The sequence below is a fragment of the Theropithecus gelada genome, chromosome 3 (assembly GCF_003255815.1).
Source record: "Theropithecus gelada isolate Dixy chromosome 3, Tgel_1.0, whole genome shotgun sequence".
NCBI classification, from domain to species: Eukaryota; Metazoa; Chordata; class Mammalia; order Primates; family Cercopithecidae; genus Theropithecus; species Theropithecus gelada.
Genome location: NC_037670.1, coordinates 28,299,450 through 28,325,781, shown reverse-complemented (window position 1 = coordinate 28,325,781; position 26,332 = coordinate 28,299,450). Strand labels below are relative to the sequence as shown.

Below are 26,332 nucleotides of genomic sequence, written 5' to 3'. Positions count from 1 at the left end.
TTGAATTCATTTATCAGATCTAGAAGCTTTCTGGATGAGTCTTTAGAGTTTTCAAGGTATACAATCTTATCATTGGTGAACAGCAGTTTGACTTCCTCTTTATTGATTTAGATGCCCTTTATTTCTTTCTCTTGTCTTATTGCTCTGGTTGGGACTTCCAGTACTATGTTGAATAGAAGTGGCGAAAGTGGGCATCCTTGTCTTGTTCCAGTTCTCAGGGGGAATGCTTTTAACTTTTCCCTGTTCAGTATAATGTTGGCTGTGGGTCTGTCATAGATGGCTTTTATTACCTTAGTGTATGTCCTATCTATGCCGATTTTGCTGAGAGTTTTAATCATAAAGCAATGCTAGATTTTGTCAAATGCTTTTCTTGCATCTATTGAGACGATCACATGATTTTAGTTTTTAATTCTGTTTATGTGATGTATCACATTTATTGACTTGTGTATGTTAAACCATCCTTGCATCCCTTGTATGAAACCCACTTGATCATGGTGTTTATCTTTATACATGATGATATATCTTTATATCTTAATACACTACTTGATCATGGTGTATTATCTTTTTTGATATGCTGTTGGATTCGGTTAGCTAATATTTTGTTGAGGATTTTTATGTCTATGTTCATCAGGGATATCACTCTGTAGTTTTTCTTTTTGTTATATCCTTTCCTAGTTTTGGCATTAGGATGATACTGGTTTCAAAAAGTGATTTAAGGATGAGTTCCTCTTTCTCTATCTTTTGGAATAGTTTCAGTAAGATTGGTACCAATTCTTCTTTGAATGTCTGATAGAATTTAGCTGTGAATCCATCTGGTCCTGGACTTTTTTTTTGTTGGGAATTTTTGTATTACTGTTTTTATCTTGCTACTTGTTATTGGTCTGTTCAGAGTTTCTGTTTATTCCTGATTTAATATAGGAAGGTTGTATATTTCCAGGAATTTATCCTTTCTTCTGGATTTTCTAGTTTGTGTGTGTAAAGGTGTTCATAGTAGCCTTGAATGATCTTTTGTATTTCTGTGGCGTCAGTTGTAATATCTCCTGTTTTGTTGCTAATTGAGCTTATTTGGATCTTCTCTCTCCTTTTCTTGGTTAATCTCACTAATGGGCTATCAATTTTGTTTATCTTTCCAAAGAATAATCTTTTTGTTTCACTTATCTTTTTGTTGTTGTTGTTTCTATTTCATTTAGTTCTGCTATGATCTTTGTTATTCCTTTTCTTCTGCTGGGTTTGGGTTTAATTTGTTCTTGTTTCTCTAGTTCCTTGAGGTGTGACCTTAGATTGTCTATTTGTGCTTTTTCAGCATTTTCATGTTGGCATTTAATGCTATGAACTTTCTCTCTGCACTGCTTTTTCTGTATCCCAGAGGTTCAGTTCAAATACTTTTTAAATTTCCATCTTGATTTCATGATTGGCCCAAAGGTCATTCAGGAGCAGATGACTTAATTTCCATGTATTTATGTAGTTTTGAGGATTCCTTTTGGAGTTCATTTCCCGTTTTATTCCACGTGGTCTGAAAGGGTACTTGGTATAATTTCTGTTTTCTTAAATTTATTGAGACTTTTTTTGTGGCCTATCATATGGTCTATCTTGGAGAATATTCCATGTGCTGAAGAAAAGAACGTATATTCTGCAGTTGTTGGGTAGAATGTTCTGTAAATATCTGTTAAGTCTATTTGTTCTAGGGTATAGTTTAAGTTCATTATTTCTTTGTTGACTTCCTGTCTTGATGATCCATCTAGTGCTGTCAGTGGAGTATGGAAGTCCCCCACTATTATCATGTTGCCATCTATCTAATTTCTTAGGTCTGGTAATAATTGTTTTAGAAATTTGAGAGCTCCAGTGTTGGGTGCATATACATTTAGGATTGTAATATTTTCCTGTTGCACCAATCCTTTTATCATTATATAATGTCCCCCTTTGTCTTTTTAAACTGTTGTTGCTTTAAAGTCTGTTTTGTCTGATATAAGAATAGCTGCTCCTGCTTGCTTTTGGTGTCCATTTGCATGGAATATCTTTTTCCATTCCTTTACCTTAAGTTTATGTGAGTCCTTATGTGTTAGGTGAGTCTTGAAGAGAGCAAATACTTGGCTGGTGGATTTTTATCTATTCTTCCATTCTGTATCTTTTAAGTGGAGCATTTAAGCCATTTACATTCAACTTTAGTATTGAGATGTGAGATACTGTTCTATTCATTGTGCTAGTTGTTGCCTGAATAACTTTTTTTTTCTATTTGTATTGTTTTATAGGCCCTGAGAGATTTATGCATTAAGGACATTCTATTTTGGTGTATTTTGAGGTTTCACTTAAAGATTTAGAACTCCTTTTAGCATTTCTTTGTGGTGCTGGCTTGAGAGTGGCAAATTATCTCAGCACTTATTTGTCTGAAAAAGATTTTATCTCTCCTTCATTTATGAAACTTGGTTTTCTTGGATACAAAATTCTTGGCTAACAATTATTTTGTTTGAGGAGGTTAAAGATAAGACCCCATTTCCTTCTTGCTTATAGGGTTTCTGCTGAGAAATCTGCTGTTAATCTGATAGGTTTTCCTTTATAGGTTACTTGATGCTTTTGCCTCACAGCTCTTAAGAATCTTTCCTTCATCTTGACTTTAGATAATCTGATGACTACATGCCTAGGTGATGATCTATTTGCAATGAATTTCCCAGGTATTCTTTGAGCTTCTTTGACGTCTAGGTCTCTAGCAAGGCCAGGGAAGTTTTCTGCAATTGTTCCCTCAAATAAGTTCCACACTTTTAGATTTCTCTTTTTTTCTCAAGAACACCAATTATTCTTAGGTTTGGCGGTTTAACATAATCCCACATTTCTTGGGGGCTTTAGTCAGTTTTTAAATTCTTTTTTTTTTCTTATTTTCGTTTTTATCTGATTGGGTTCATTCAAAAGTCTTGTCTTCAAGCTCTGAAGTTCTTTCTTCTACTTGTTCTAATCTATTGTTGACACATTCCAGCGCATTTTATCTTTCTCTAAGTGTGTCTTCCATTTCCAGAAATTATGATTGTTTTTTCTTTATAATATCTATTTATCTGGAGAAGTTTTCATTCATAGTGAGACCTTGTCTCTATAAAAAATAAAAATAAATTGCCAGGTTTTAAGAGGAAGATGACAGATAGGAGACAAGGCAATTTATTTTTATTTTTTATAGAGACAAGGTCTCACTATGTTGCCCAGGTTGGTCTTGAACTCCTGGGCTCAAGTTTCCCAAAGACACTGATATTTCTAATTTAAATTTAACATTACTAAATTATTATTTAACCTTATTTTATTTAATGATTGTATCTATCTTCCCCTTCAAAGAAAATTATGTTTCCTAAAAACATGTTTGTATAACATACATATATATACACACACGATTAATATATATACACACAGTTCTTTCTTGTTCTGTCCAAAAATGTTCACATAGTCTCAAAATGATAATAATAGCTTTGTTACCAACAATAAATCCAGTAAGGGCAAAGCTTATTTGTAATACTTTCTGTTTCCAGAGAGTATCCAACTAAGGATGTATAGCCCAAGTGCCATGTTTGACAGTTTCTTAAAATGATTCTTTTTGCTGTGTTATCAATTTGATATATAGTTGGCCTCATTTCTTTGTGTGTACACTTTTGGACTGCTTTCTCTGATCTTTTTTATTTCATTTTATTTTTGCATATGTAAAACACTTACATCGTTCAAAAGTCAAAACTATTTTTGAAAGTACAGAGAATGATTTCTTCTAGCCCTATCCCTCTATGCCATTCCTACCCACTTGTATGGTTAATCATTTTTATTGGTTTTTGGCTTATCTTTCCAGTGTTTCTTTACAATAAGCAAATATGTATATATACACACATATATAATCTTATTTTTCAAAAAATAACACCATGTATGTGCACTGTCTGTATTCGGCCTTTTCTACTAAAAATATATCTTGGATATTATTCCATAGTGGTTAAAGGCAGAAATTTTTTATTCTTCTTTCTTATGGCTGCATAGCACTTCACTATGTGACTATACCATAATTCATTCAAATTCATTCAACCAGTTTCCCATTGATGGACACCTGAAGAACTCCTCTCTTGATACTTGGTCAGTTGCCTCAACTGCCTGCCAACTTCTGCTTTGGAGTGGATAAGGAAGGTAAGACCTTTGGGGACAAGACTCAAGACTCAGCAACTTTTGTCCTAAAGCTACAGGACTTGTTCTGCCTGTCAATGCTGTCTCTTGCTTCAGCAAAGGTGGGATTAAGTATGTGTATAATGTCAGGTATGAAGCTGCACTGCTATGCAAGTTGGACTTCTCAATCAGCATAAAAGAGCTGACCATTGGACCATCCCAAATCTCATGAAGAGGGATGAGGGACTCTACTTATGTACATTTTATAGCAGAGAGTAGGACCAGGTAAGTCAAGGTTATCCACTATAGTAAGTTACTGCTCAAAGGAAAACTGAAAGAAAAGGGTCTCCACATTCTTAAACACAGAAGCAGTCTGCTTTAGGCAGAAGATGACAGGCAACTCTTCTCATAGAACTTCAGGTATACATTCATGGCTCCATTGAGAATGGAGATGGAGTTTCAAGCATGGAAGTGGGCACAGTGACCCATCAGTCTGAGAAGAAACTTTTATGCCTCCATCTCAAACATTGCTATTTTTTCAGTAGATGCTCAGTTATCTGATAAAGTGTATGAAATCATCCCTATTGGTTTTAGGACCTAGAAATAGATTTTCAGGACCCTAAGGGCAGGATAGAGCTGGATGAGAAGGTTTATAGTCTTTGGGTCCAAGAGGTGGTGGTTGGTTAGTGTATGGGAGAAGAACTAGCAGAACCTGAGGGTGTAAGGGTTGATAGACAAAACAAAGCTCTAAGTACATGGGCCCCAGGCCTGTGCCCAGAAACAAGCCCAGATGCAAGAACCCAGCCCCATACTATGATCTCACCCCTAGCAGGCCCCCGCTCTGCAGCTGAATGTCCAGGACTTCTTCTGGTTAAAGAATGATACCTGCTAATCTCCAGTCAAGGTGCACCTGAGCTACACTCTGGACTGTAGTAACAATGTGCACCATTGTCTGTATGCCCTGGGGAATCACTAGATTGCAAGGTGGGCTTTGAACTTGGTGTTGTCACCAACCAGTGGGTGTGAACCTGGGAGTCCGATACCTTACTGCAGGAATGTTGATGTCATGGGTATCGGGGACAGAGTAGATGAACTCCATTCATGCATGCTTTTGCGGTTGTGCCAGCTCTCTAAAATACCTTGCCTTTTTTGGTTTATGTATCAGAGACCCTCCCATCTGTCAACAATCAGCATTAGCATCAGCTTGCTAATCGAGCTTGTCTTGGGCCTCCTTGGGTAGAAGGGTGGTCTAGTCCTTCCTTTTGGTTCCTAATCCAGTCCTGGTTGGATTATAAGGACTTCAATTCATCTCTATACCTAGTTTTAGCACTGTGTCAGGCACCTAGCTGTACTCAATAACTGTTCAGAGAATGAGTGAATGAATGAATGAACGATTCCAAAAGATGAAGGAACTGGCCTGAAAATGACTTGCCCATTTGCCAAATTCATCCAGCTTGTTAGTTTCTCACCTCCTGACACCAATCAGGAATAAAGGCCAAAACCTAGATTGGCTTTTCATCCCAAGACATGTCCTGTCCTTTATATGGGTGTGGACTTACGTTAGACTCTTGTCATTCCTAATAATTCCCTCTTGTGCCTACCTGGATGGAGCTCACCCTGGGCTATGATTAGGAGAGCCAGCTCCAGCCCCTGCACTCACTCACCTGACTCCACCTCATAACTTGACGTATTCATTCCTCTATCAGTCAACATGAGTGCATTGGAGAGCTACTGTCCATTGTTGTCTGTGGACACATGTGAAACGCAAAGACATGCTAAGGGAACTGGCCTGAGCCCGTAATTCAGCCAAGGCTGGTAATGACACATGATCAGAGGTCACAACACTCTTTTTAAAGTCACAGCAGTTTGCCTTAGGCATGGCTTTAGAGTCTCTGAGCTTTCCATATACATCTCACCATGGCTTCTACTAGAGATAGCATAAGCCTACAGGGCTTTCCCTACTCTGTGTTCTCATTCACCACTCAGAACCACACTTTTGGCACCAGATAGGTGAGGATTTCCCCTACACGTATCAGTAAAGCAATTCTGCAGCACACACCAACGAGGTGCCCTGCAATTCAATTCAATTTTGACACTAACTACCCAAAGATGGCATCAAATCCCACAGGGCGAGGGCTCAGTCTCATAAGACTCTCCCCAACCTTGCACACCAGTTGCAAGCCCTAGGATGTGACCTGCGCCTCTGACCAACCAGCTACAAATTGAGGTTCCTACAATCCTCCACTTTGGTTCAATTAGTTTGTTAGCTCACAGAATTCAGGGAAACACTTTGCTTATGTTTATCATTATGATAAAGGACCTTACAAAGGGTAAAATAAACAGCCGACTGAAAAGGAGGCACAGGATGAGATATGTGGGAAGGGCCGAGAAGCTCCCATGCCCTCCTAGGGACCACCCTCCAGGAAGTTCCACATGTTCAGCTGTGCAGAGCTCCCCAAACTCAGCCCTTTTGGGTTTTTATGGAAGCTTCATTATACCGGCATGACTGACTACATCATGGGCCATTGGTGATCAGCTTAACTTTCAGCCCCTCTCCTGCCCTGGAGTTTGAGAGTTGGGCTGTAAGTCCTAATCCTCTGATCATGCCTTGGTCTATGGGCGACCACTCTCCATCCTGAAGTTACCTAGAGGACTCATCCACCCGTTACTCATTAGCATACAAAAGACACTCATCACTCTGGAGATTCCAACTGTATATCAGGAAACATGGATGAAGACCAAATATATATTTCACAATATTACAGCTGCCATCAGCCATGGGTGAGTGTCTCATCATTCAAAGGTTCCTTCTTTTTTAGAAACCACTGCTTTACTCTAAAGAAAGTAGATTCTTCTGAAAAGTAGGCTGGACACCCCATGTCCAGTCAGATGTGAGAAGATGGAGAAACGTTCGCCTAAACAGCTGGGGTGAGAAGTCCTGCCTCTGTCAGTTGAGCCCACATGGGAAAGATCCCCAGTCCCTAGGCCCCACATCAATGGGCACAGGGCCTTCAGAGGAAAGGACAGCCACTCTGTCGTGGAGGGAGAACAATCTGGACTCGGGTGTGTGTTTGAGGGATTCCAGAGGGTAGAGGGTGAGGAAGAGGAGTTGGGAGAGTGAGAAGGTAGGATGTTCCACAGGATGAGACCCTTCCTCTCAAACTAAAACTAATAGCCAATAAGTACAGGAAAAGATCCTTGACATCACTAGTGATCAGGGAAATGCAAATTCAAACCCCAGTAAGAAACCACTTCACACTCTCCAGGGTGGCCAGAATACAAAAGGCCGAGAACAAGTATTGGGAGGATGTGGAAAGATCAGAACCCTCCTACGCTGCTGGTGGCAATGTAAAACGGTACAGCTGCCTTAGAAAACAGCTCCCCAAATGTTAAACACAGAGATGTCACAGGACCCAGCAATTCCACTCCTATATATATACCCTGAGAGAAATGAAAGTACACGTCCACATGGACACTTAGACACAAATGTGCATAGCAGCATTATTCATAGTAGCCAAAACTCAAATGCTCATCAACTGATGAATGAACTGACACAATGTGGTCTGTCCAGACAATGGAATGTTAGTCAGTCATAAAAAGGGATGAAGTACTGATACAGGATATACCATGGATGAACCTAAAAAATGTTAGGCTAAGTGAAAGAAGCCAGTCACAAAAGACCTCCTGTTACATGATTCATTCATATGAAAGTCCAGAATAGGGAAATCTATAGAAACAGAAAGTAGATTAGTGGGAACTTAGGGCTCAGCTTGTGAGGTGGGGGAAGGGGCAAGAAGATGGGAGGTGACACCTAAAGGGTTTGGAGATTTTTTTGGAGGTGATGAAAATGTTCTAAAACTGACCAAAGTGATGATTGCACATGTCTGCGAATAGACCAAAAACCATTGATCATACACATTAAATGGGCAAATTGTATACACGCAAGTTGTATCTCAGTGAAGGCATTAAGAACTAAACAAACACTAAGAACACAGATCTTCTTTCTTTCCTATTCATTTATTTATTTTGAGACAGGGTCTCGCTCTGTCACCCAGGCTGGAGTGCAATGGCGCGATCTTGGCTCACTGCAACCTGTGCCTCTTGGGTTGAAGCAATTCTCCTGCCTCAGCCTCCCAAGTAGCTAGTATTACAGGCACCCAACACCACGCCCGGCTAATCTTTTGTATTTTTAGTAGAGATGGGCTTTCACCATGCTGGCCAGGCTGGTCTGGAACTCCTGACCTCAGGTGATCCACTTGCCTCGGCCTCCCAAAGAGCTGGGATTACAGGCGTGAGCCACCACGCCTGACCACCTTGACCACCTTTTTTTTTGGAAATCAATGAGGGAGCAACACTTTGTTACCTGGGAAGTGTGGAGGCAGAGGCCGGAGGGAGAGTGTGAGGCAGGGATCAGTGGTCATCATGCCAGGCTTAGGGCATCCCCAAAGCTTTGGGACTGGGGTTTGAAGCCATCTTACCCAGGTCTTAGAGACCTGAGCAGGCCCAGCTGACACAGGCTACAAACAAATGTCCTCTTATCCTCACTGCAATCCCTATAAGCTGCTCACCTCCTGTGATTGCCTTGCGGGTGTGTCCTGAGTGGCCCAAGTAGATTTCTACATCTGAACTCCTCGCTTGAAATAAAAGGAGATAAAGTGAGTACAAACACCCTTATGTGTTACTGCAGCTCAAATGAAGCCAGACTAGATCCTAAAGAAGACCTGGCGTGGGCCATCTTCTAGAGTCATCCCACCTCCCAGGACAAGCAAAGGTCCTGCCTCCAAGTTGCTGCAACTTTCTAAGTGTATCGTGCTGCTTATATGACACAGCAAGGCCGTAGACTCTGCGGGGAAAAGTTTTTTAACTACAGGATTTTAAAAACAGAATATTATTTTGAAATTACTTCGACATCTACTGTCAGGTGATGTGTAAAAGTGCTTGTATGTTACATGTTCTACGTTAGGAGATTATTTTGTTCTTGAGTTTTCTACAGAGAATTCCTTGGGAATGAAGTGCTATTGTGCATTCAGAATCGTGTGGCTGTAGCAGTTCCATATTGCAGGCTGGGAACCCAGGAATGTCCCCTCTGTCCCAGCTCTTCAAATTGGGCCCTACAGATCCCACGGGGACACGTCTTTGGAAAATTGCTGGGTTTCTAGACCAATCACGTCTTTGAAATGTCTTCTTGTCACTCTGTGGTTTCTTGCTTCAGCTTAACCCCACTGGCCCCATAGATCAGGCAGCTCACAATTTGAACACAGCCAGGGGGCATGGAGGATGAGAACCAACCTATCCTGACAATCCTGGCAGCACGTGGGGAAAGCCAGGCCCAAGTTTCCATATGTGAACGCATTACATTGTCTCCACCAAGAAAACAACCCCTGTGAAACATTTATGTGTGTCACCCACTTTGCCTTAGGTTCCATTACCTAAGAGACAGACCTGGCATTGCTCAATAGCACCAGGCTTAGCACTTCCAGGGGAGATCTGCATCTACAAAGAGTTAAAGAAAAAGGAATTGAATTGAGTTATAAGCAAAACATCCAATAAATATTTATTGAGTGACTATTTCATTCCAAGCATTCTGCTAGGTGCTGAGAAATCAGAAACAAATACATTGAACTTATTGGCAAACCAGCTGGGGACATGGGCAGGGAAGCCAACTGTTGCAGTCGGTTCAGTGTGGTGAAAGTTGTGCTGAGGAATGCAATGGCTTTGCAGGAGCCGGGAGCAGAGACATGTAGTTCTGCTTGGTGGGACTGGGCCGATGTCAGGCAAAGCTTCCATAAGGACACGATGTTCAAGAAGGGTCCTGAAGAATGATTCGAAGCTGGAAAGTCAGAGGAAAGCATTGAATGTAAAGGCATAGAGGTGGGGGAAGCATGGCACATCCAGAGACGTGCAGACGCCCTGTCATGCCTGCAGTCTTTATGGGAGGTGAGAAAGAATTCCCAGGGTACATGGATACATGTTAGGAGGCTGAGACTGGTCTTTGGAGATGATCAGACATAGGCTTGAAGACTTGATGCTTTCAAAAGCTCGCTCTGACAGTAGCGTAGAGAAGGGATGGGGGAGGCTTTGCTTATAATAAAGTGAGAAATGATGGGGGCTGAATTAAGAGAATGGCTCTGGGGGTGGAGCATGAGGGTATGTCCTAAAGATAGATGAGAGAATGACCAGGACTTGAGAATGGTTGAAGTGGGGTACAGGGAGACAGGGGACACCTTCTATGGCTGTAGCTTGAGTCACTATGTGGACAGGAGTGCTCGTCATTGACACCAGGAAGCTTGGAGGGGAAAATGCTCATACGCAATTCTGAAGTTCCTAAGAGACAACTGAGTAACACACAAGGATGAGTATGAAACAAACAAGGGGCCAGGTCCCGTAAGCTCATCAAGACTTCTTTCTGAAAGAAATAAAGCACATCTCTAATGATGACAGAAATAACCACAAACCTGCGAGTCAGCCTCAAATATCTTGCCTGGGGGATTAAATGATGGCTGAGGGATGGGGTACCCCAGAATGTCCCTTGCACAGGAGAGGGCCTAGAGAAGAGAGACGATTTTTTGAGCAGGTCACATTCAGCTTACTGCAAAGCCTTTGCCTTAAACGCTCCCCTGCATTATAAGAATGGAGTTTATATGAGAGGTGAGAGGGTCCCAGTGACTTAGCAACTATGGCATGCTTCTGAAAACATTTCAAAGACCTCTACTCTGGCTTTTAGAATGCTTTCTAGAGCAAATACCGTGCATACCGACACCACTACCTGGAATTATACACCGTCTTTCTTCAGAGGCACACGAGGAGCTTCACACATCACCTTAGGTCTAGGTCAGCTACTTTGTTTCATGCATGCTGCTGGTGTTTCTGGAAGAACATGTATGAGGTGATTGCTCTTGAAAGGCTTCAGAACAATCAAGACGGTTTGTTGCTTTTGGGTTCTTTTTTTTGAGACAGGGTCTTGCTCTGTCGTCCAGGCTGGAGTGCAGTGGTACAAACTCAGCTCATCACAGCCTCTGCCTCCTGGGCTCAAGCAATTCTCCCACCTCAGCCCTCAGCCTCCAGAGTAGCTGGGACTATAGGTGTGTGCCACCACACCTAGCTTTTTTTTTTTTTTTTTTTTTTTTTTGTAGAGGCAGGGTTTCACCATGTTGTCCAGGCTGGTCTCAAACTCCTGGGCTCAAGCCATCTGCCTGCCTCGGCTTTCCAAAGTGCTGGGATTATAAGCATGAGCCACTGCACTGGCTGGATTTTATTTTATGTATTATTTATTTATTTATTTAGACTGAGTCTTGCGCTGTCACCCAGGCTGGAGTGCAATGCACCATCTCAGCTCACTGCAAACTCCGCCTCCTGGATTCAAGCAATTCTCCTGTTTCAGCTTCCTGAGTAGCTGGGATTACAGGCGCATGCCATCACATCCGGCTAATTTTTGTATTTTTAGTAGAGACGGGGTTTTGTCACGTTGGCCAGGCTGGTCTTGGACTCCTGACCTCAGGTGATCCGCCCGCCTCGGCCTCCCAAAGTGCTGAGATTACAGGTGTGAGCCACTGTGCCTGGCCTGGGTTTTTTTAATTTTAATTTTAATTTTAATTTTTTAATAGAAAGCATGCAAAAAGAGAGAACACAGTCATTGGATAGTATTAGAAAAATAGTCGTAGAAGTGAATATAAATGATGCAAAATGCAACACAGCTAGAGTTCCTTCTTCACCCTTTTTATTGATGTGTTCACCCAAGTGTTCTTCTCACGCATAGAAGCAGGTGGTTTTCTTGACTATAGTACTACGGTTTGGAGGGTTTATGCTTCACTAATGGTACAAAATTAGCTGAGAAAGGATTTAAATTGGTGTTTCAATTCTCCACCGTGATAACAAACCACCTAAAAATGTAGTGGTATAAAACAACTACTGTGTATTTTCTCACACTACTTTGTGGAGGTTTAAAGCAACACAAATTCATCACCTTGGTTTCTGTGGATCAGAACAGCCCAAATTCATCATCTCGGTTTCTGTGGGTCAGAACTGCAGGTGTGGGTTAGCTAGGTCCTCTGCTCAGGGTCTCACCAGGTTGAAATCAAGGTGGCAGCCAGAGCTGTGGTCTCATCTGAACTAATGCGGAACTCACCAGAACACATGTAGTGTTAGAAGAATCCATTTCCTTGTGGTTGTAGGACGGAGGTACCCTCTTCCTTGCTGGCTGCTAGTGGGGGGCCATCCTCAGCTTCTAGAGGCTGCTCTCAAGTCCTGGCCACACGGCCCCCTCCCTCACCTTGTGGCAGCTCCAGGCCAGCAGGGGGTGCCACTGTTGCCTCCAGTGTCCTCTCAGGGCTCACCTGATTCAGTCAGGCCCACCAGGATAATCTTTCTTCTTTTTTTTTAACTTTTTTTTTTTTTTTTGAGATGGAGTCTCACTGTGTCACCCAGGCCGGACTGTCGTGGCCCAATCTCGGCTCACTGCAAGCTCCACCTCCCGGGTTCACGCCATTCTCCTGCCTCAGCCTCCTAAGTAGCTGGGACTACAGGCGCCCACCACCATGCTGGCTAGTTTTTTTGTATTTTTAGTAGAGATGGGGTTTCGCCGTGTTAGCCAGGATGGTCTCCATCTCCTGACCTCGTGATCCGCTCGCCTTGGCCTCCCAAAGTGCTGGGATTACAGGCGTGAGCCACCACACCCCACCCCTTTTTTAACTTTTATTTTATGTTCAGGCGTACATGTGCAGGTTTGTTACATAGGTCAACTTGTGTCACGGGGGTTTGTTGTACAGATTATTTCATCACCCAGGTACTAAACTTAGTACCCAGTAGTTATTTTTTCTGATCCTCTTCCTCCTTCCACCATCCACTCTCAAGTAGCCCCTGTGTCTGTTAATCTTCCTTCTTGATAAACTCAAAGTCAAATGAGTCCGGATCTTACCTACATCTGCAAAATCAATTTTTCCTATAAAGGAATGTAATCACAGAAGCACTGTCCCATTGTAGTATGAGTGCTGAACTGTAGTAGGCAGAGAGGGTTGTCCTGCCCACACTCAAGGAGAGCATGTGCAGGGCCAGTTCACCCCTCGTGTGGAAGTGGGAGTGCTGGGGGCTCACTTAGCACTCTGCTCACCACAACCCCAAACTCACAACTTTATTCCCACCAATCCTGTCCCCTCTGGCCCAGGGGGCACACACTCCAGCAGGACTTCAGCTGAGCCCAGGGAACGCTCTGCTGACTGGTGACGAGGGACTTACCTCTTCACACCCATGACACCCACCCGCTGAGCCCCTCACCTTCTCCCACACGGCCCCTAAGGTCCTGACCAGGTCACCTCTGGCCTCACTTTCCATTCTCCCCTCCTTCCTCCCCTCCAGCCCCAGGGTCCTCCTCTATGTGGCCAGACATGGTGGGTGCACACTCGCCCGAGAGCCTCTCTTCTTTTCCCTTTGCCTGGAATGCTGTCTTCCCAGTTACCAAAGATACTCAGGCTCTCTCCCCAGTTTCCTTCAGGCCCTTGCTCCACAAGCTCCTTCCGGGTGAAGCCTCCCCTCCCATCCTCCTTAAAGCTTCAGCCTCTACCTGGGATACTTCCTCCCTCACTGCCTGCCTCCTTTAAACTCTCCTTAGTCCTCCTGCAGCCCACACAGCTCAACACAGGCAGGAGGGGGCGCTGCTGCCCTGGCTGGTATGCAGCCACCAGAGGCTGAAGCTCACCCACGTCTGTCTGGGGCCCAGGATCGCCTTCCTTGATTCCAGCTCTCTCAGGCTGTCAGGACCTGGCGCTGGGAGGCACTAGGCCATGCCCTGGCCTGAGGCCTTCTCTCTCCCTCTTTGCCCTGTGTCTCTGCAGGGGAGCCCTGCCCTGCCCCTGGGAGGGTGGGGGCAGAGGTGTGGAGAGTGGGTGTACAAGGCCAGGGTGTGCCAGGCCCAGGACAGCCTGGCGCCTGTCAGTGGATGAGTGCCTCCCCTTTAGCCCGATGTCAGGGTGGGCATGAGAGTGGCAGCAGAGGGTGCCTCACTGAGGAAAGGGTCTGTGCAACCCCCTTTTCCTACCCGTTCTCGTTTCTGAAGGCTCCTCAAGCACACTGCGGTGTCCACACCATTGGCAGCAGGCTCCTTCTCTTCAGGTGGTCTTAGGAACTTCTCAGAACTTCTGGTCTCCTCCTCCTGAGCACGGTTCCCCTGGGTGAGCTCCAGGCCATGCCACTCAACGCCCTCCAGGACAGGCCGAAGGGTTTGTCTGTTTGGTGGTTGCTAAGGTTTGAAAAAAACCTGTTGGAAACTTAATCCCCAAAGCAACAGTGTTGGGAGGTGGGACCTAATGGGACATGTTTAGTCATAAGGGCTCCACCCTTATGAATGGATTCTCTCTCTCTTGTTCTCTCTCTCTCTCTCTCTCTCTCTCTCTCCCCCCTCCCCGCCCACCCCTCCTTCCACAACCATGTGATGCTGTCCACCCTGTCGTGGCAAGAAGGCCTTTGCCAGATGTGGCCCCTTAATCCTGGGCTTCCCAGTCTCCAGAACCATGAGCCACATGCATTTCTGTCTGTTACAAATTATGCAGGGTGTGATTTTCTCTGATGAAGACAGTGCTGTACCAGGGCCCTCTTGCCAAGACAGCCAGCTGATAGGAGCCTGCGTGTGAGGCCCTGACATCCTACAGAGCAGCAGTTTGAGGTCTGGCCTGCTAAACAGGCACTGCCCTGCCCTGCACACGGGACCTGGGTGGGGCATGATGAGGCTCTTCACCACGCTGCCCTCATTTTAGGAGGCGGAAAACCCTTTCTCCCCCTTCTCCATGTGCTTCTGCAGTTGGAAGAAGTGAGGAGGGTTCAGACACACTTGAGCTGAGCTTACAGCAAAGCATGTCCCTCAAGGTGACCTTGCCACATGGCCTGAATCTAGAATTCCCTTGAACAGCATGGACAGCCATCACCATGGGTCTGTCTGCCCGGCCTTGTATGGCTCTCCTTCGAACTCACCTGGACCCTTGCATCAAAGGACTCAGGGACTCTGCTGTAGTCATCCTAGCATGGTCGAGAGGAGTAGGAAGGTCTCCAGCGTCTGAGCCTTTAAGGAGGTCTGTTGGTCACCATCGCTTCTGCCTTCTTAAGAACCATTACCCTTGGAGCATCCGGTAGTGTATCCCAGTCAAGTGTCAAATGTGTTGCTCCCTGGAGAGGAAGACTTATTTCCAGAAAGGACTCTGATGTTTTGTAATTTGTGATTTCTGTCACTGGCTCAATGGCCCACCCACTGCTCAGCTCATGTGGCATGACCAGGCTGGGGCGTCGGGTCATCTTGTTCTCTGGGTGTGTGGCAACACTGGTGTATGGCGTAATTTCCTTCTTGAGAAGAAATTCAGTCATTTCTAATATTCAGGGCTTTAGGTAGAGGCCTGAAAATCACTCTCCGTGCCTCTTTCAGTATTTTATATATAGTCATCTCTTGGTATCCATGGGGGTTGGTTCCGGAATCCCCTGCAGATACCAAAATTTGTGAGTGTTCAAGTTCTTTATATATAGTGGCACAGTATTTGCACATAACCTAGGCATATCAGCCAATCATAGATGGTGATTTAAATAATCTCTTGATTACTTCTAACACTTAATACTCTGTAAATGTTTTGTAAGTAGTTGCTACCTGGCATTTTTTATTTGTTTTATTTTTATTGTTGTTTCATTAATTTTATTTTATTTTTGGAATATTTTCAGTCCATGGTTGGTTGAATCCACAGATGCAGAAGCCTTAGACACAGAGGGCCGAGCGTACCTATGTATGCTCTTCTTAAAGTAGCAACATATTGGTTCTGAACATATAAGAAATTAGTCGTCTATTAGACTTTAAGGGAGTAAATATGGTCCAAGTTGATTTTTAAATTTAGCAAATAGTCATAGACATATCAGTGTCTTACAGAAAATATTTATTAGAATGTTCATTCTCTCATTTGGGATGCTGCTTTGCCTTGCTGTATAATGTGTCTTAAGAATGTCATCAAAGCATTACACATTTGAAAAATGTTTTAAAAACGATATGATGACAATTAAGACCTTCTCCCCAATTCCTGCCCATTATCCAGGATAAATGTTTTTTTCCTTTATCCTGATTTTAAAATCAAATACACTTTATTGAGGCATACTTTACATGAAGCAAAATGTACCCTTTCTAATTATTATAAGTTTGATGAGTTTTCAACAGATGTATACAGCTGTTACCATGACGGTGTCTTTACCCAGCTTCCTGCATCGCTGTGTCCAGACACAGAATGTCCCCGTCACCTGACAAGTTCCTTTGTGCCGCACCCTCCAGTCAATCATCTGTTTTGAGGAGAGTTTTGAAACAAAGGTTTTTTTTTTTTCTTTCTCACTGATGACCATAACCTACCACAGGGTCTCTCTCTCTCCCTCTCTCTCTCTCTCTCTCTCTCACTGCTCTTGTACCAGCTGCCTGACAATTTGTGGGATTAAAGCTCTAAGCTGCTTACTGGCCCTTCTGACTAGGGAGAGGGAACAAGCCTCATTATTCGTCTATTCTTTTCGGTGCCTGCTCACTCCTCTTCCTCCCAAATCCCCATCCATCCATCCATCCATCCATCCGTCTGTCTTTCCATCTATCCATCTGTCCTTCCGTCTATCCAATCCACTTGCATGTTGAATGTCTACTATGAGTCACTGGCTACCAGGAATCCCACTTCTACCCAAATTATGCCTCAACAGGGAAGACAAACAACTTAACAATTATGATAAAAAAGAAAATATGCCATACAATGGAAAAGAAGGGGGCATGATGGGAGACCCAGCGGGAGTAACTGGCAGTGATTCTCAGGGGGAAGAGACATTCCTAATGGACACCTGCAGGAGAAATATTAAAGAGTCAATCGTTTCAATAACGCTTATTGTGAAACCAATAATGCACGAAGTTTCTGGGTTCCCAGGCTGATGGGTTTGAAAGTCACTGTGTCATGAACATACCCAGGACCCACACATTGTTTTGTAGGAGAGGGGTTCAGTAAAATGTGAAACGACCGACATTCAACAGGCAGAAATGTGCAGAATGCACGCTTTGCCACTGATTGAAAGTGTTTTTTCAATGGGTTTTGATAGAATATATGACTAATCTGATGAGAAACAGCTTAGGGCCATGCAAGGAAAGAAAATCAGCCCCTCAAAACGTGTTCTGTGGCTGGCACAGAGGTAGCTGCTGGTAATTTGAACAGGGTGAGCAGGACATCGTGGGGCTCATTGTGGGGTTAGCAGGGCCGGGCTGGGACAGTGAGATAATTTTCTAGGCGGAGAAAAGAGATAACACGGTAAGTTAAAAACACTGAAAATTCTGCGCTGCCAGAGTACAAATGTCAGCCAGGAAGGCCCTGACACTCTTGAAAGAGGGATTTGAGCAGTGGCCACTGCATGTACTTGGCACTCGTTCGCTGTGTAGAAGGGTCACCAAGTCCCTCATCAGAATCCTGACAGAAGGAGAAACGGTGGGCCCAGGCAGCGTACCTCAATCACTTGTGAATAATTTCCTTCTGTCTTTCATAAACATAGCTATGATTGAAATGACATTTCACGAACAGCAGGGAAGGATTGTGGAAGAAAATGAGGTATGTGAGAAGCAAATCCATCTACCTGATTGCCGTGTAACTTTTGGTGAGTCACGGAGTGAGAATTTCAGATGTGAATTAAGGATTGCTGATATACTTGAAAAGTTTCCTCCATGTTCTACTTTAGAATCAAGAGGCCAGAGAAGCAGGAGGGAAGAGTACTTGTTACTTGTAGTGGACCTTCTTCCTGAATAATTTTTTAGGGTAATTATGTATGCGGTTTCCACCTGAGTTGCTGACCTTTGGGTGAATGTTACTGGATATGCACCTATGGTACCCAGGCACACTTTCCGCGGGTTCTGCGGGCACTGTGAAGTGTGACAGACTTCGGCTTTCTATGACTTTTGGTCATAACATGTCCATAGAGTGCTTTTAATCTCCTGCAATTTAACGTATGAGAAAATCGATTTACTTTGTAGTGAGTTCTGTACATTTCACATAAAATTAAAACTCTCTGAAAACCCAAATCTCCTGTGGGCAGCAATTCACACACAATATTCTGGAAATGTAAAATCCTAAATGCCTGCTGACTTGAAATCAATGTTTATAGCCTGCATCTGAATTGCTCCGTGAATTGCTGGGCCCCTCTCCATCTACTGCCCTTCGCTTTGATTTAGTCACTCGTTTCCAGGGGCTGACTTTCTTTTCTTGCATGGCCCTAAGCTGTTTCCCATCACATTAGTAATATATTCTATCAAAGCCTGCTGAAGAAACACTTTCAATCAATGGCCACGTGTGCATCCTGCATGATTCTGCCTGTTGAATGTCGGTCGTTTCACATTTTACTGAACCCCTCTCCTACAAAGCAATGCATGGGTCCTAGGCACATTCATGATTCAGTGACTTTCAGGTCTACCAGCCTGGGAACCAGAAACTTCATGCATTATTGGTTTTACAATTTCAGCTGAGGCTGCCACAGAACAACTCAAAAGAAATAGGGTGTCCTGAGTGAGCCTGTTCCTTGACTTGTGTTTCAATTCTAAGGTCTATTGGCTTCACCGGCAGTGGGATCGCTGATTTTTCCCTCCTTTATCTAAGGGGACCTGCTGAGAGTCTCTATTTGGAAATATTTCCTGCCTGTCCTTAGGGGGCGTCAATGCCTGAATCTGTCCAATAATCAGATTTGACCAACTTGATTGAAGTGTGGATTTTCCAGCACGATTAAACCTTGAACATATATGGCTTGAAAATGTGCAAATGCTCTTGGAAATGACAGGATGATGGTTCTCAAGAAAGGGAAAAAAAGGTAGCATGTGACTTTTCATAGATAAATGCCTAATGCTAATGACGGTCAGGATTAATGTCATCTCCTAGATTTTGGCAAATAAACACTGGGTTACTTAGGCCTTTGTGGGCTTCCCAGGAAGGTCACCACCATTTGAAAGGAGAGTTTCGGGGAAAAAGCTGCCAGAGATTAAACAGAAGGCTTACAGATGTATCTTCCGAAGAGAACTGGCTTTTATAACTTAGCATCTTCCATGGACATCTTTTCTAATAGAAAAGAAGCTCTTCAAATGACCAAAACGATTGCTGTTTTGTGGAGGTGCTGATGAACAGGGGTTTCATCATAGTAGCATCTACCTGTACAAAGGAAATACTCAAAGTTCTGATTTCAGTTTTATCCATTTTCTTCTTTTGCAAGTGACGCATTCTTAGTGTGGTGGACCCTCTGTGAACCACAGCACAGAATCAGCAGTTTCCAAGCTCAAATTGACAAAGGCATGTGTCCTCCTGAATTTAAAATGTTTAAAAAGGTTTAAAAGCCTTTTAAACTGCAGAATTTAAAAGGTTCACAGATTTATTCTAGAAATAAAATGACAACTTTTCTGTAAGGAGCATACTGTGCCCATTTATTATAGAATGCAGTTAAAAAAAATATTTTGAGGTTAGCCTCTCCAGTTTAAAAGCACTTAACTAGAAACACTTGGACAGCGATGCAATGGTCTCTCCCGAACAGGCTCCCTTTTACCAAGTACCGTAAACAGGGTTTGAGAACGTTCAATCGATTTCTTGATATGAACAATCAAAGCATTTAATGCAAACATATTGGCTTCTCAAAGAAAAAACCATCTTCCAAATTGCCAAAGCATGCATTGTTACTTGGCATTAGGTATTTCAAAATGACAAACTTTGTTATGGTATTGTAAGGCCAAAATATAATCCCTATTTACCAGACATACACATTACAACTAGAAAAAAATTACAAATGTTAACCTAGTATAACAATTCCATCAGGAATTAACGGGGAAAGGCACTGCATCCCTCTCATATCGCCACAGATCTACTATCCACTTGACATGCTTTGAATTCAAGTCCTGTTAGACATGGGAACAGCTTTTTCTACAACATACGATTCACAGGTAGGTTAATATATCTTAGTCTCCCACCGCCATACTTTTCACCCAAGTGTACAACAGGCATGAATATATGCTATCAGCTTTATTTACAAGTGTATCTTGATGTCTTAGTGGGGTAAAAAACCAACTATCTCAGCCAACAGTTTCCCAAAAAGTTTTTGGCTATGATTCATGTATAGAAACCACCACATAAAAGAAATAACAGAAACTGAGGTCCATCCCCAAACACCTCAACTAAAATTTCTCACCCACTAAAAGTTGGCAGTGAAACTGCTATTCTGTGAATTGTATAAGCTAAACTCTACAGAGGAATTTCAGATCAACTTCTTTTGCAAAAGCACAAGTTATACATTGCACAGTTGAGGATGCCGAGTGAATGTATTCCAGGAGAGTTCTGCAAGCGAGTGCTGTTGCAAAGAGAGTCGAGAATCCTAGAATCTGGGAAAGGTGATACATTTTCCAAACGCTTTCCTGGCTTCCCAAAATAAGTAAAACAACAATGGTTTAACTTTATATACGAACAGAGGTTAGTCTTGAAAATCAGTAATATACATGCACAAACATGAGAACATGAGGGAAGAAAGGAAACGCTACAATTTCCACATTGCATTGCTGCTGTTTTCACAACCTCTCTGCACTAGGCGGCTTCCTGTGGTACCTCTTCCTACCAGTAGAGAGTGGCCCTGCAGGCTGCTTAGAAACAGGAAGCTCTCTCCTGAGCCCACTGATCAACCTGCCCTTGGCACAGACAGAACCTACCAGAAAAGAACAAGTACAAAACACTATCATTATCGGTTTTCTCAAGACAGTCCCAAATGTCCTTGTGCGATCACCACAAACTCAGTGATTGGCCCAAGTCATTCTCGGGTGCCATGAACAGTAACTGGTGTGCAGCATTAGAACAAGGGGACATGGCCTTGATTCTCTTCTGAGCAACATGAACTGGGATTTCTGCCACCCCGATCTCGGCTGCCACCTCTGAAGAAGTCGTGACCAGCCACCTCCACAGTAAAAGATTCCTCCCGCGAGTATGATTTGGAATGCGTCCTCGTCGCGTGCCAGTTCAGCTGAGGTGGATCGGCGTGTACTCCGGCCTCCTGGTCTGGATAATTTTTGGCTTGGGTCTCTTCATTCTTTCCATTTCCTCTTCTTCCTCCTTCTCTTGATCACTCTCACATACGTGGACCACCACGCTGGGAGTGGTGTCAGTCGCTGCGTGCAATTCATACTTTTCCCCTAAGGAAAGAAAATAATTGCAGGGTCACTCCGACAAGTCCTTGGGAGTCAAAAGGCAAACATAAAAGAGCATTCAGGGCTCTGCTGGGCCAGCTGCTCGTGACCATTCGATTGGGCTGAGAGAGACAGCCAGATATATTTTGGGTTTGTAAATCTTTGCTAGCTCATTCAGAAAAAGAGATATTTCCACTGTGCATGGCTCTGTTTTTAGTCAAACATTCTGGGAGTCCAGGCACATGAAAAGTATAGAAGGAATTTTTCTAGTTATACTTCTCATTTTCTAGTTACACTTCGCGTGTCCACCAGACATCTAAACTACCCAGAGAACTCCCCTTCCGTCAGCATTTCCTCAAGTGTGAACGTGAGAAACTTCGGTTCAGGAAAAAGATGGATGAAGAAGCACATTTGGAAACAGAATCCTGGGCCTCCCTCGTGGGGCTCCTGTTGGAGGGTCGCAGTGCACGCCCAGGAAGGGAGTCACGGAGGCCCTGCAGCAGGCGCAGGGGTGGCTGCACGGAGCCAGGCACTCTGGGAACGTTTTGACCTCGGCATCCTTTCCTTAGAACAACTTCTAATCCCCGGGACCAGGAGTGCCCTGCTGTTCTGTGTCAGCCTGAGTTCTACCAGGTTGGCCAATTTCAGGTCACTCTGATCCAGCAAGGGTAGGGTGAGCTTTGCAACTGAAAAACCCGGCAATGTAGAATGAAGGGGCTGGGGCCTCCCGTTGGGGTGCCGCTCTGGCCACAGGAAGAGTGTGCATCTCTGGTGCTCGTGAAGGCAGCTCTGAGCCTGGCTCCTTAGTACCCAGGGCTCATAGGCACTTTATTCTGCTTCCCTGTGCACCTCAGTTCCCTTCTCGGTAAAGGAGATGGTAAAGGTATTGACTTCATGGAGCTAACAGCATGAGTGAGTGCCCGAGGCACTGAGAACCCGGCTCACCACATGCTTGTCCAACCCATGTCACCTAGAAAGATGTGTAAGAATTGAGGCTCCATTGTTACTGGTGTGATGCTGGGCAGGGATCTGAAATAGGGGCAGGAGGTTTGCTTCAACCTGCTACACCCACAGGGTGTGGCCTCAAGGTGAGTTTTCCTTCAGGGCTTTGTGCTTGGGATTTCTTTTTTCTTTTCTTTTCTTCTCTCTCTCTCTTTCTTTCTCTCTCTCTTTCTTTGTGTGTTTTTTTTTTTTTTTGGAGACAGAATCTCGCTCTGTTGCCCACGCTGGAGTGCAGTAACAAGATCTTAGCTCACTGCAACCTCTGCCTCCTGGGTTCAAGTGATTCTCCTGCCTCAGCCTCCCAAGTAGCTGGGACTACAGGCGCATGACACCATACTCAGCTAATTTTTGTATTTTTAGTAGAGACAGGGTTTCACCATGTTGGCCACGATGGTCTTGATCTCCTGACCTTGTGATCCGCCTGCCTCAGCCTTCCAAAGTGCTGGGATTACAGGCGTGAGTCACCCGGCCTGGCCTGTGCTTGGGATTTATTTGCAGTTCAGCTAAGCGAGGAGGCACCTCATCAACCACTGTGTGCCCATCACATGACTGATTTCCACCGGGCAAGAGTGGCCCAGCAGAGCTTCCTACCTCCAGCCACACTGGTTATTCCTCTAAACTTGGAAGATACTTTTACTTATAAGGAAGGTGGTGGTCTTTTCTCTATCACACGTGGGACTGAAATGTTATTATAACTGCACTGAAAAAGGTAAAGGAGCTTCAGCTCTCTGAGAGACAGAATTCAGGCATGGGAAGTCAGATGGATTGCTGAAAATGTTGGTTAAGAGCCTCTTACAAATCTACCTCTTTGCAAGTCTCTTATCTACCTACTAATCAGCCAAAATCCAGAAAGCTCAGGGTTTAGGACCATAATTTGCAAAATCTCCACAATCCTGTTGGTTGAAAAGCACAGGTGAAATATGAAATCTCACTCAAGCTCACTATTAAGTGAACCAAGGACAAACTGATTTTATTACATCTATTTCCTAAAAAGCCTTCTCCAATAAGCCCTTGGTGAAGGAAGTGGTAGATTCTGGAGTATGAAGAATTTTTATTAACAGCATTTGCCTCTGGAACCGTTGACAAAACCTCTTTGCAAGTGGAGACCCTGTTTCCTCCCATCCCTAACCTAGGGGAAGACGCCACACCCTCAGCCATGCTCATGCCCCCTGGCCAGGAGCTGCCGTAGGGGGAGCACACACTTCCTCAGAATGGCCATTTCGGATCTTGACCTTCACGCCACAATTAGCAGTAAGTAATGTGACTCTTGCTTTATCCCACAGAGGGAATTTCCGTTTGGGCAATGTTTTCAGAAATGTAATCTTTTCAATATGAAACTGCTGATGGTCCAAGAAAACAAAACCCTCAACCCAAGGGAACATCAGATTGCTGGTCAAGGAGAAACGAGGAGCTGATGGTCTCAGCATTTATTCGACTTGCTCCACGGACAGAGCAGGAGAAGGCTCAAACCTCTTCACCCCAGGACTCTCCCTCACACCTGCCTCCTCACCCAAACCCTACTGGACAGGGCAGGAACCACCAACATTTTATGGTTTTCAAAAAACCTGCATTGAACACTGTGAGCCAGGCGCTGATTGAAGCGCCTTTCACTCGATGATCTCATCTACTGCTTGCAAGTCCACCAGGTAAGGCCCACATTTTGGACAAACAGCCTGAGGAACCTACCCGCTCCCCGCAGTGCTCACACTTTTGTCCCTCCAGAGGACGGGAACCTCCTCTTTCTTTGTCAAGCCCTGTAGGGGACCAGCCCACGGGCCCTGGGGTAGGGCAGCCTGGCCGCGGCCCTTCCCTCACCATGGCCTATGGTTCTCCTTCCCTTTTCCTTTAAGAAGGCCAGGTGAGAATCACAGGAAAGGGTGAATTTACCTTGATTAAAAATAACATTTCTTAAAGGGGGCATCGATTTTCCCTTTCCAAAGTCCTATCACTTATCCCTATCTGGAGCGACAGGACCTGGGGCCTGGGCTCAGGTCTCCCAGGCAGGCTGTGCTCAGTGGACACAAGAATGGATTCCTGGGACACTGTGGGGGGTTAGGGGGGGCGTCATGCAGGGTCCCCACGATCAGCCCCAGTCTAACATTGCAGGTGGTGCCAAGAGGCAGGCATGCTCCCAGCACAAGGGACCGTGGTGCAGAAGAATACAGAGAAGCTCACAAAACACGCCTGCATGGGCTCACGAGAGCTACAGGGGTAGTGGGGGTACTGCTCCCCAGTGCAGGGGAGCAGCTGTGTCTCCCCCTGCCTCCCTCCCACCCGAGGGCCCTGCTTACCTGGCCCCAGCTTGGAGATGGCATATAAGAGATCATAGTTTATGACTGGGGTCGCATCTTCCACTTGCTTCCATCCCACCGGCGGAGAGGCGGGAGGGGAGATCAGAAACTGCTTGTCTGGATTTGGTGGAGCCAGGTGTGAGCTTCCTATGTGTAAAGTCTGAGGAGAGAAAACAAGCACAGGTCAGTTGTTGCCAGGGAAGAACTGCAGTGAGGCAGCAGCACCTAACGCCAGCTTCCAGGAGATGAGCGGGTCAATGTCCAGGCGTCCGGACAGGTGCGATTCCAGGACCAATTGTAAGATGGTCTGTAACGGGGAGGGCAAAAGGACATCTGTACTCTGCTTATGGCGCAGATAGGATGACAGCCCCCTCCCAGGGCTGTGGGAGTCACAGGCACAGGGACTGCAAATAATTACGCTTGACCAGAAGATCAGCAGAGGTGACTTTAGTATACGTGGAAAATTAAAGTCACTGTCACTGAGGTCAGGAGGGCTCTTGGAATCAATTTCTCCCCGCTCCTCACACCACAGAGGCACACTCTGAAAGTTCAAAGCCTAAGCAACAGTTCTGAGAGGACACAGCTTCTCAGGGACAGGGAGCCAGGGCTCCATCTGCCCCTAGGGTTCCCCACCCAGCGGCGGCCCTGTGACTCCCTCCTGGGGACTCCAGATCAGATGCCAGAAAAAAAAAAAGCCACCTCCCAGAAGACTTTAAAAACTAACAATAAGGAACGATACCCTATGATCCTAGTTTGGTTTTAGAAATGCTGACCCGTGATGAGAGGGCTGTCCAGAGAGCTCTTACACACATCACAAGCTGCGCGGTGTAGGTTTTCTCTGCACTTCCAGATTGCCCTCCCCAACTTTTCACAACGAATATGCATTGTTTTACAATCAGAAAAGGTCAGAGGAGTAGTAAGTAATTATTTGCATAAAATCTCATCCAGTGCAGAAAGGAGTGTACTCACAGAGGAAGCCCTAGGCACCCAAGGTCAAAGCTCGGCCTATGCCTCCCAGGGCAGAAAGGTCAGGGGTGCAGCGAGGATCCCAAATGCCTTATTTATACTTGAAGGGCCCAGCAAGTTCCCTGTCCTCACTTTGGGGAAGAAAAGACACTTTGACTCTCTGGCATGGAGTCAGATGAGCTTCCTCCCTCTGTGGGAAGCCTCTGGACAGGGTCCTCTCCCACCCCAGCAAGGTATGTGTGTGCGGGGGGAGGGCGGGGGGTGCTCAGAGCCTGAGGGGGACTCGCTTTACCGAGGAGCCGCATTCTAGAAGCTCCTTTCCCCTTCCCTGACAATCTGTCAGCCCCTAAGGACATCAGATGGAACTCCGGGAGCTGCCTTGAAGGTGGGTCACCTGTCCTAAGTTCCCCAGAGAAGGGTCGAAATGGTAGTGGGCAGGAGAAGAAGCAAGCCCAGCCCCAGCTACCCCTCTCCCTACTATGGGTACCCTGCGGCTGGGAACCTTGCCAACTGGAGGGTTTCTTAGCATCTGCACCCCTCTCCCTACTATGGGTACCCTGCGGCTGGGAACCTTGCCAACTGGAGGGTTTCTTAGCATCTGCGCCCAGTCTGGTTATCCCCTGTTTTCCTTTCAAGCCAGACCTAGCAGTCCTGGGCTGATTTGCAGGCATCTTCTGCAGACTCCTCTTTCTCTGCTGAGTGCCCCCAGCATCACATGAGCTGGGAACCACTCTGGTGTGCTCAGTCTGGAGTGGGTCGTTAGCTCCAACCCAAGAGCAAATCCATGGAA

The 26,332-nt window shown here is 45.0% G+C and overlaps 2 protein-coding genes across 10 annotated transcripts in view; both read right to left on the bottom strand.

The window, feature by feature from the left end:
* Positions 1-14,371, bottom strand: part of KCNE1 (potassium voltage-gated channel subfamily E regulatory subunit 1) — a 62,082-nt gene extending 47,711 nt beyond the window's left edge. The window contains exon 1 of one of the 2 annotated variants that reach the window (XM_025380058.1): positions 14,147-14,371. The gene's annotated coding sequence lies outside the window, so the exon portion shown is untranslated. The remainder of the gene's footprint in view (positions 1-14,146) is intronic. The other variant, XM_025380057.1, reaches the window with a different exon arrangement.
* Positions 14,372-19,518: 5,147 nt separating this feature from the next.
* The window catches only part of RCAN1 (regulator of calcineurin 1), a 98,637-nt gene continuing 91,823 nt past the window's right edge, over positions 19,519-26,332 (bottom strand). For 6 of the 8 annotated variants that reach the window (XM_025379035.1, XM_025379040.1, XM_025379038.1 and 3 more), the window contains exons 3-4: positions 24,577-24,736; positions 19,519-21,289 (exon numbers count right to left, since the gene is read on the bottom strand). In XM_025379035.1, coding sequence (XP_025234820.1) covers positions 21,117-21,289; positions 24,577-24,736 — 333 coding nt within the window. In that variant the 3' untranslated portion in view covers positions 19,519-21,116. Of the gene's footprint in view, positions 21,290-24,150; positions 24,737-26,332 lie in introns of those variants that run through there. The other 2 variants (XM_025379034.1, XM_025379036.1) reach the window with 1 other exon arrangement.